General features: G+C 42.1%; 2 protein-coding genes across 3 annotated transcripts in view; one reads left to right on the top strand and one right to left on the bottom strand.

The window, feature by feature from the left end:
• Positions 1-2011: 2011 nt before the first annotated feature.
• On the bottom strand, positions 2012-5070 carry LOC128723175 (TBC1 domain family member 23). Of its 2 annotated transcripts, XM_053816891.1 has the most exons (3): positions 4925-5070; positions 3367-4769; positions 2012-3264 (listed from the first exon to the last, which is right to left on the bottom strand). In XM_053816891.1, exons 1-3 carry the CDS (start codon positions 4939-4941, stop codon positions 2582-2584), a joined length of 2103 nt encoding a protein of 700 aa, XP_053672866.1. In that variant the 5' UTR covers positions 4942-5070; the 3' UTR covers positions 2012-2581. The 2 variants fall into 2 exon arrangements, with proteins under 2 accessions (XP_053672866.1, XP_053672865.1); XM_053816890.1 differs by having other exon boundaries at positions 2012-4769.
• Positions 5071-6247: 1177 nt separating this feature from the next.
• Positions 6248-10977, top strand: part of LOC128727496 (uncharacterized) — a 30633-nt gene continuing 25903 nt past the window's right edge. The window contains exons 1-2 of the mRNA XM_053821416.1: positions 6248-6271; positions 6476-6664. Coding sequence (XP_053677391.1) covers positions 6535-6664 — 130 coding nt within the window. The 5' untranslated portion in view covers positions 6248-6271; positions 6476-6534. The remainder of the gene's footprint in view (positions 6272-6475; positions 6665-10977) is intronic.

The following is a 10977-nucleotide window of genomic DNA, read 5'->3' as shown; positions in this document are numbered from 1 at the left end:
GCTGCTAAGATTAGACTTCATATCTGCACGTGCATGTAGATAAGCTTAGGTTATTATAAATTTTACGGCACTGTTGGGCTTTGGCATCCAAACTTAGGCTACTCCTGTCTATCGTGCTTTAGCCGCCGTAGATAAGCAACCCGCCCTTAACCGTTACCAAGGCGATGGAGTCGACCCTTTTCCAACAGTGGATATTTTTGAACTAAATCTCCATAACAGAGGTTCGAAATAGCATATCGCCAATTGTATCAACGTCATCGCACTCTCGCTTAAATGGTTCGGAAATGCTAAAATTAACCCATTAAGTGGTGCTCCTAACGTAACAAGCATTAACCGTACGCAATGATCTGGATTTCATGTCATAAAAAGACTCATGATACGTTACAAGCTCTGAATGGATTCGCTCGAATTGCTGCCGTACCGATCCTTTATCGATGTTTCTTCTTTTCCAATTTTTCACTCCGATTAACGCGTTAATTTTACCATATAAACTGCCTGCACAGCTGCTGGGGTGGCAAATAATAACCACCCAAATGGACTGACACAGCTAAACTGTAGAAAATGTGACCCAGCGGCCAGCGCAGTGGCGGCCACCAGCGGTAGGGTTGTATTATTTGTGGCTGTCCATTGGTAGCAACAGCTGGACACATTAGCCAAAAAAAATGGAAATAAAAAATGGGAAAATAATAGACGCGCATAAAAAAAGAAATTAAGCTTAGCAACAAGATAAAAGTCTCACCTGTTCAACAGTAGAAAAAAGCTGAAGACGAATGGTTTGCAAGATTGCGGCTCTTTAGCGTGCCCTGGATGTTTGTTATCAAAATTATCACCTTTCCGTAAGAAAATAAACTTTTTTTGTATTTTACTCAACGGTTACCCGATGCAACTCGATTCACTGCACGTTCCGTTGATGGAATGGCACTTTTTATTGATTTTCCGAAAAAACGTATGCGACTTGTATCACTGCCGGTCCGAGGTGCATCCAAAACTGTGATGCACCAGAGGAATCGCACGGACCAAAATAGTTCGCCACCTTGCAGAGAACAGATTTCATGCGAGATGGCATACACCACTTTCACTGATAAAAATCGTTCAACCGCTAAACGAGAAACTAAAACGGTTAGTAGCTTACAAAACAGACATTAAATTACAGATATTGCTCTGAATTTGAGCACAATTTGGATGCTTTCAATTTAGTTTTAGAAAACAAAATTGAAATCCTTAATGCAGACCAACCATAAGGAGGAAAACATTAACAGATAGGAAGAAAATTTCCCCAAGAAGAGTTGTTTCGGCTGATTTTGACATTTTGCTCTAAAAATACACACGCTACCAGGTTGGACATGTTACTGACAAAATTTAAAATATTTTCAAATTTGTTATAATAAAAATTACGGTTATAACATTATAATATTGAAAACTATTTTTTAATATTATTAGAACATTAAAATATAACTTAATTAGGATTCAAATATATTTGAACTAACAACAAATGTGCCTGCAACATCTTCATAATTAACGGACCAGCCATTATGTTGCAAAACTACAATACGCCATGCTTTCTTGAACATACTCATTTTTGCAGCATATCCACAAGCACTAAATTGCAATTACTGTATGATAGCCCAAATATGCCCAAAGGAATAGATTCAGAAAACATGCTGCATACTGAAAAATCGTTCAAAATTTCTAGTTCTTTCTAACAACCGGTTTATTTACAGAACGTGCGTTTATTTGCAAAAGTGGTATTAAAAACATCTGTACCATCGAGGTTGAATTTGTTCTCGACCAATCTTTGCAATGAACATAATCCCGCTTATCACGAGCAAGAGGTGCGAAAGCGACGAGTCCATTATTTTATCAACTATGATTTCGTGGAAAAAGTTCGATCTTAATGCAAATGAACTACAATAATTGAAATGTAAATTCAGTTCGTATTTCGGATGTACCACAATTAAAACAATGAGATGATTTTTGGTTTAAAATTTCAAATAACAATACCCAAAATTTACTACCTGCAAGGGAAAAGAAATCTGTTGGATTTTTTTTATTGTTTCTTTTCATGTACTGCTTTAGGTTCCTTCGTTCCCACATCTCACTATTCGGAACGTTGTAAATCACGGGGTCAGTCCTCGCCATAAATAATCCTCAATGAAGAGGCTCAAGGGAACGTTTTAAAACGTGGGCAATGTGTTTGCTGTTTTCATGTGCTACTTTACAATCATGTAATATGAGAGGACGTGTTCGTCGAACGAAACGATCTTTTTTATAAAAAGCGTGCCTTCGGTGTAAGTACCAGGTATACATATTATTAAACAATTACACATGAAAATAAAACTGTTAAAACGAATCTTAGAAACAGGAAAGAGAAATGGAGAAAACACTTAAAATCATACGAAAATAAAAAAAATAACGAACATAACAACGATAATCATACAAATGAGTAAATCATTTCTTGGCTAAAGCAATGAGATGATGGCTGACTGGCGGTTGGCAACGAAACGTAAACGCTATCCGATACGCAGGAAATCCTCGCCGGTGCGATAAGGACGGACTAGAGGCCATCGCAGCATGCATCGGCTCACGTCTGTTTGGTGATGTGATCCGATATAAGCCCAGTCACTTCACTCGCGTTTGGAATCAAAAACCGGTCCATATCGGTGACGATCAGTTTCTCCTCTTCTGGAAAACCGTACTTGAATGTGATTAGGTCTCGATGTCGCTTTTTGGCTGTTATCTTGACGATAGTCTGAAGCTCGCGTCGTACGATAATGCGTGCCCGGTCCCGACGTGTCTCCAGCTCCCGTAGCACAATCATGTGGGTGGCCGTTACTAGCAGGTAGCTGTCGTACATATACCCATTGAGGTGCACCTCCTGACACTTGAAGTGCCGAATTACATCTGGACCTTTCAGGAAGCTCTGAATGGAAACGATCTCTTCTATAGGTTCGGATTGTAGCTGTCCCGACGTCTTTGATCCACGCGCCAAAGACGAGGACTCACTAGCGGCCGAGTTCAGCTCGTCGTCCTCCTCATGATCCTCACCGATGCTAAATACTGGCGGAACGTTCCGGTACCGTTTGCCATTGCGATCGTTTCGAGAAACATGCTTTTCGCTACCAGGCCCAGCACCCGACCGACTCGAGCCTTGCTCTCCAGCAGATGGATTGGAAATGTAGTCGAAAATCTTCTCCCGTACCTCGGCGGATTTCGTTTTCATGGCAAGCGAGAGCTTACTGAAAAGATCGATCGTCGATTTGCGATCTCCGGCAACGCCATCCATTCCGTTGTTGTTCGTTGGATGTCCGGTTCGTTGGCTGCCTCGCTTGAGACTGTTCGTTGCACTGCTATTAGTACTGTTGGCACCGCTGTTCAGGGCTTTGTGGTTATTGTTATTCACGCTTCCCTTTCCGTATCGTAGCTGCTCTTTATTGCATATTAAGCACTTAAGCGGATCGTGATCCTCGAGGCAATCAACCATACCGTCGCCGAAGTATTCATGTATCGCTTCATACCCACCCGTCAGCAGGGAAACGTATTTGGTGTTTTTCTGCAAAAAAGAAGCCACTACCATGTGCGTGTACTGGTCTTCCTCCAACCGGCCAGATCCTAAGAAACAAAGATGTTCTCCGCCCGCGTTAGAGTTGGCATCAATGGCGTTTCGTTGCGAACGTAGCAGCCCTTGCACGGCCGTCTGGAATGCTTCCGGTTCTTGCAGCATTAGGTTGCTGTCGAGATGGAACGCCGTGGAGAGGTGCCCGGAATTGTATTGATCCGCTGGGCGGCAATCAACCAAGAAAAAGCGTACCGCTTCCGGGTGAGGGTTTTGAATTGAAGCATTTTCAATTAGTTCGTTGACGGAAACCGGTAAGCACAGTGCCTGGGACACGACCGAGCCCTCGGCTTTGTTGCTGCCACTCTGCACACCGAACAGTACCTGCAGGAGGTCCCGCTTGAAAGAAGCCGGTGTTTTCACGGAGTAATACTGAGCGAGGGAACAGAAATCAAGCACATCGTCCGCCTCGATGTTGCAGGGCATGTTGACTAGAAATCCGATGAGGTCCTCCTTCGACGCGGCTTTCATCGTTAGTATCTGATCACGCTGGTTGATCAGCACTATCAGACTTAGGAAGAACACAAGAAAGGGATCCGACTGCTGGAAGTACAGGTCCCACATGGATAACACGACTGGAAGCGTGCAGGTAGAAGCGAATAGTGACTGGAACCAGCCACTCGCGTAGCAGTCTGGTGTTATACGTTTGGTATCCAGGATGGTGCACAGTTCTGGGTCGTGGTACAGCAGCAGCAAACGAAACACATTGAACACCGTGCCGTTCTTTTTGCAACCTTTTGGAATGTATGTATCACGAATGGCCTCGAACAGGTTATACGTATCCGATCGGATCAACTTTAGGGAAAGCAACGGCAACATCAGCTCGATCCATCCGTTGTTCGTCTCATAGACGAGGTTGCGGTTTTTGCAGTAAAAAGTGAGAATCGATTCGAGGTCACAAACAACAGACACTTTGTCCTCATCTTCATTGCCCAACTTGTTGACGAATTCCTCACAATCGGAGCGCAGCTGTGCCTGGAAAGGTAGGTCGTAGATCTCGTTGAACTGTGCTAGCTGGTCCATTTTGTTGCGCACTCCAAGGCACACTTGCCACACGTCCAGTCGCAGGGCCTCGGGGAGTGCTTTTCCGTGGCATATTGCGTAAATGTCGTCCACCGTACAGTCATCCTGCAGCGCCGACTCGAGCTCAATCAACCTAACGTCCATCGAAAATAACGACGAAAGCAAACGAAAAAGTGTCACAACGTGCACCAGAGGCTGTTGAACGAATGAGTCAACCCGCAGGGGTCTTATCATCCGCTTATCGCTAGGTGCTGGCGTACAACACCGAACGGTAACGTCATTTCTTACCATAGGCCGTCCTCCATCGTGTGCCAAAGAGTTAAGCAATAGGCGGCAGCTTTCTCGGTGCAGAATGTATTGAGTATTTTTTTCTTAGTGTTCCCTCCGTTCCTTACGTCTCTCACGCAGCGAAACGTAGAAACGAAACCATCGCAAATGATCTCCGAACTACACTCGACCAGAAAATGTTTTAGTAACAGTAGAATAAACAAATCACAAATGTTTTTTTAAGTCGTCAGCAATATTACACTTGTTCACGTAGCTTTCCTAAGAGCCAAATACTTATTAGTCACCACTTTGATAGGATATATAGCACTGTTCCAAATAGAAATAAATGTAATACCTCAATCGATACCAGGATCGAGATATTATCTTAAAATTCAGGAATAATATGTTCAAAACTGTTTCATACCACATGAATTGCTGAACTTTTCGCCACGAAAAACACCGTCCAAAATAATCGCATACACACACTTTTTGACTTCGAAAACGTCAGACGTTACATGTCAAATTTTGCTTCTTTAAATTTGAGTCTTTTTTTGTATTTTGTCTTTTTACAGTCAAGTAAGAATATTTACGTTAAAAAACATGTAATTTAAATAAATTTAAAGCTCTGTGCATCAAGAAACTAGCCACAGTTTTTTTTATTATCTGTGGTTACGAAAATTAACATCATGTAAGGCCAACTGCCCAGTGAAAAACATAAACCAGTGTTAAAAGAATTTAAAACATGTGCGTATTTCTCGAATATCCTTAAATTTATTCTTTAAAAACTTTTTTAGCTAAGATCGTTCCAGTTGATAACTCCGTAAGCATTTAATATCTTTCGTAATATTTATTAACATTAAAGAATAAGTTTCTATAGAAGAGTACTATGAATGGTAATCAATTTCGCGCTATTTTCTAACTATAAGATGAAACTAATTCAAATTGTATCCAAAAATTATGAAAAAGCGATGTTTTAACCAATATAAATACTATTGTAATTTTTGTTAAAATTCACATATCCAAAAGAATATCAAACGAGCAGATAGTGTATCCTAGATAAAACGATCAAAAGCTTCCCAGCCCAGTTTAACTTTAAAAGCTTAGAATTCTGAGCCCCCTTATCAAGCGTTACTCCGAAAGCTGCGATTACTGATTGTGCGCTGCGTCTGTGTGGGTGCTCCGGAAAAGTATATATCAAAAGAAAATCTGCCGGGAAAAATCAGTTGTGTTTTTCCACCAGTTGACTTCGAATCGTTCGTGGCACCGGGAGTGGCTCCGTCACTAGGACTGTGTGCCACATAGCTGTGCCAACTTAGTAGTCTACAGTTATATCCGGGGGTGAAGGAAAGGATAAAGTGAAATTTACATGTGAGCAGGTTTAGTGATTCTAGTCGACGTTTTGTTTTACTTTAGCTTGAGTTATTTTATCTTGTAGCTTCATTGATCAAATTCATCTCATCCTTTACTACTATGGCTTAACTTTTCACTTTAATATAATTTCAAATCCGTTCGACTCATGCACAATACTATCTATGATTTTCCTTTTCTAATCCGTCCTTAACGACAATGTAGGGTGAAGCGCAAAAGTTTAAGTGCTGTGCAAAGGTTTTACCGGTTTTTCGTTTAAACTGATGCGACCGACCGCCAAAGCCAACGTGGCCGCCGGGCGAGCGATACTGGTGATCCTGGTGTCGCTGGCCACGGTGTCCACCATCGGTGCAGTTCCAACGTCGGTGCTAGCGGACTCGAAAGAGGCCAACGGTAAGTGATGATATACCGCGAACGGTAGGGCACGTCTAAATTATAATTTCGCGTAGCATGATAATTGAATAGTGCTCGTCAAGTGACACTAGAATAATATTTGGCCTAACTGCAGCGGAATGAAAGCATTCATTCGGAGCCTGTCAGTCTGTGTGGCATGGTTTGTTTTATTGAAAGCGAGAAATGGCTGGGTAAAATGATTAAAAAACTGATTACCTGTCTTAGTGGCAAAATATTTTCACAGCAATCCACTACACAAAATTACATTTTCACGCAACGTGGTTCGTTTGCTGTGTTTTTCGCATTTTCCAACAAAAACTCGATGGAGGACACTTGTTGCAACGCTGTACGCCATCCTATACTCCTGTGTGTGACGTTACAAGTAGACTAGAAACCATGTTAGTCCAGGTCCACTAGTATAACTTGGATGGCGGTTCGATCGGTCTACGAGACGCAATCTCGAAAAAAAAATGGCGGATACGAAAATTGTATCACATTCTACCGCATGGCACCACTTCGACCACATGACACTCTGACCTGGCTTTCATTAGTCGTCGTCGGAAAAGCGACGGGTGCCTGTCACGTTAACTGACTGCTGAATGGTGACCAAAAGCTCCCAGTCGCACCTGGGAAGTGGAAAGCATATGTGACGCTGGCTGAGTGGGTCCGCTGCGAGTAGCCAGCTCGATGTGATAGGCACGATGATGGCCTGTATTTGATTACTTAACAACACAGGCATGAGTTTGTCCTGTGCAGCGTAATTGAAGTAGAACGAAAAGCCCATCTGTCCGCTAGACAGATATTAGCGGTGACGGTTGCTGCTATTCTCTTAATGGATTTTTGCTCAAATGATAACAGAAACGGGAACTGGAGATAAATAAAAAAAGAATAAGAAAAGCTGCTTCTGACGATAAAACATGATTGTTTTACGCTTCAACATAGTTCACATTTAAACTATCCCATGCGCTTACCAACCGAACCGCGTAACTTGATCATTCTATAATGGTAAAATGAACGCTTAGGTGATTAGGTGCATAAAACAGCCCTTTTGAGGCTAAACTCAACCTCCAACTCTTAATGGATCGTGACGTTTGCTCGTTTGCGAAATCAGAAATTGAAATTCGTCACTCGCACCGTTACCAGCTGCTGCAAATCGAGTTGGATTGTGGAAATTAAAATCCACCGAAATTTCATCGCGGTTTGGTAAACTCAATTACGCGTCGCACCACCCTCGTTCCAGCATTAGGAACGGCGCAAGCTTCCTACCTGATGTCTGCTGCCGCTCTAACTTACCTACCACCGGGGCGAGTACACTTTTGGGCCTCGATCCTGGGGCAATCGGACGAAATTGAGCAGATTATACCGGAACAAAAGCGTAAAGTGCAGCGCAGTGGTTTTGCCAGGACCGCGATGTGTGCAGTGTGCCCGTGCAGGCTGACCATATGCGCTTGAGGTTGCGAATGGGAGATCCTGCCGATGGGGAGGGCTTATGCTACCATGCATTGCACCGCCCGGAAGCCGTTCGACCGTAACGATTCACCGCAGGATCTATAAACACCATGACCATGGGGCGGTAGCACATCCAAACTGGTCACTTTACGATGGCGATACGTGGCGAAGGTTCGCAAACGGCTCCTAACAACAGGTTGCCACCGGCGCCACTTCTCCGGATCGGGAGATGAAAATGAGGGAGAAAAAATAATGAAATAATAAAATGTAATTTATGATACTTCGTTCCGTTCGTTAATGGACAGCCAGATCGCTGCGGACACTTGAGCTGGTGGCGTCCGTTTCCGCTCGATTGTCAAGTTGCTGAAGCATAAAATTCTGGTGTCCTTTAGATATATTTTAAGCGCGAATGTGATTCAGCAGATGATGGAATTAACACGGTTGATATAAAAAGTGAATAATGTCATAAAAATGTTCTTAGAACAATCGCTAATGAAATATCAGATGTTTTTTTCATCACACGCAATAGAAATTCTTGATTTACGAATGAGTTATAAATCTCGTTGAAACTCGCCCTAACAAAAGATACTAAGTATAATGATTTAATTTATCTCGTGTGGGCTATTCGAGTAGCAATTTCAGCGTAAATTTCCTTAAATTTTTTTCAAATGTTTGTCTATTATTTAATTTTTCTCGAAGCTTTTCTTACGTGTTGGTGATTGTTCAGTGACTTCGCGTAAAATAAATTTCATAAAAAGCAAGGATTTCAAAAAAAAGCTCCACCGCTAGGGGTCACCAACGTGGCAGTCTCACTGTGTTTTTCTCCGCACATATGCTCCAATGTTCGGGTGGCCGGCGTTTGACCTTCTATCCCAAATATCTACCGTGCGCGATGGCTGTTTACTTAGGACGAAACCACCACGGGACAAAGCTCGCGTACCCGTGAACACCACTTAATTGTGGCCGAGGAAAACATGGACCCATTGCTAACGGTTAAAGCACGTAATACCATTCTCACTGTAGCAAGAGTAGTCTGCTGTAGCGTAATAACCGATTTCAACACATACCGACTGGTTTACGGGACGGGAGAATTTCGTTGTGAAGCTTTATTCAAATTGGATTAGAACTAGGTGCGTTCAAATTTACCACGTTTGAGGTAAATCTAGAGAATGCCGCCACAAATGGCGATCAGTTGTTGCTGAGCAAGCGAGATATACCTCCGGAAGGACATTTCGGCCATCGTCATACACCCGATGTAGACACCACGAACAGCTTCTAGTTGTTGCTGAAACGCCTCCAATTCCTCTTCCAATTCGAGTGAAGGCATCGGAGTGGTGCCTACACTTAAATCGGGCAGCTTTTGGCGCAACTTTGCCACGATATTGTCGGGTGTGTAGAACACATTATCACCACGAAACACGTCCAGCAGGCGCATTTCGCTTAAGGTCTGCTCCAGCGCTCCCAGCCTGCCGTAGTAGGACATCGCAGTGACGTTCAGTGACTCATCGGCCGCATTAATGCACGTGGTGTACGCCACACCGATTAGATTTACGTTTTCGTTGGTGGCATTCAAAATGAACTGCATACACTGCCCATCAGCCGTGGTTAGGTTCTGGCCACTCAGCAGTGCCTGCAGATCGTCCTCCTGGCGGGTAATTGACAGCACAAACGTTTCCTTCACGAGCATGATGTCCGTGTGGAAGCTAACGATCGCATCCGAGCTGCGTTCCTGTACCGTTAGCAGCTCCTGGTCGGTTGCCGTCTTGGTGTCAGCATACTGAGGGATGATATCCTTGAACGTGTTGATCACCTCTTGGGCACCAGGACGACCCGCGGAGGCACCAATGGCTAGAGCAAGCACAAGAATTAAACTATTCATTTTCCACACTCGTTGATGAACAGTGGCGCTCAAACTGAGGCGATTTAAATACTGATGCATGTGTAGCGCATCTTTGGCTAAGTAGCGGAAAACGTTATCGCTAGACGAATTTTTTCGTGAGTGATGGGAAAGATAAGACTGGTGCGATCATGTTAACAGAAGATTTATGCCATATGATCCTGTTGATATTTGTTCTACAGATTCTGTTTTCTTTCCCTTTGTGAAGAGGAAGTACATTTTATACGACCACCGCTTCCGGTGGCTTTAAATAACATTAGTAAATGAGGTAAAGTCCATAAAAAAGGCAGTTGTAAGTTGAAATTTTTGTGAAATGTAGTTTAAATGCGGTTTAAATATATGAAACAATCGTCGCATCTCAGCTCTGTATATCGTGGCTAACAACATATCTAATTTAGTCAATTTATATAAAAATTAAAACAGTTTAGACAAATCTTACTCAAAAAATATAATATTATAATAGCTTTTATTGTTAAAACATATCGTCTATTTAGTTCCCTAAGAATTTTAAAATTGAACAGTTCCTTGTTGACAATTTAGCATGATCGCTGGTAATTAGCAATATTTTCTATTAATTTCAATACGATGTATTTTAATTTTATTATTTATTTATTTATTTAGTTCTATTTTAATCCAATGTATCATCTAAAATGAATCAAAAACAAAGATCAATTCATCAATGTTTTGAAAACTCGATTTTCACTGTTTATTTGTAAGCTTGCATGTATTCCTTATATGACTTTCTAAAGTACATTGATAAATTCTAGCCAATTTTATTATAATAATCATACATGTTATCCATGAATTTTCATATATTTTTCAAAAATTAACTTTGAGATGTTTTAGTTTGAATTCATATATATTGTTCTTTAGTACGAAATGATTCCTAAAACCGGTTCAACGATCGTTTACAATAACCTTATCACGCGGCGCAAGGACCACTTCCTATTTCGCACTGTAACGTGGC

This window comes from Anopheles nili, chromosome 3 (assembly GCF_943737925.1).
Source record: "Anopheles nili chromosome 3, idAnoNiliSN_F5_01, whole genome shotgun sequence".
Classification (NCBI taxonomy): Eukaryota; Metazoa; Arthropoda; class Insecta; order Diptera; family Culicidae; genus Anopheles; species Anopheles nili.
Note: the sequence above shows the minus strand (reverse complement) of the source record. Positions and strands in the feature narration are given on the sequence as shown.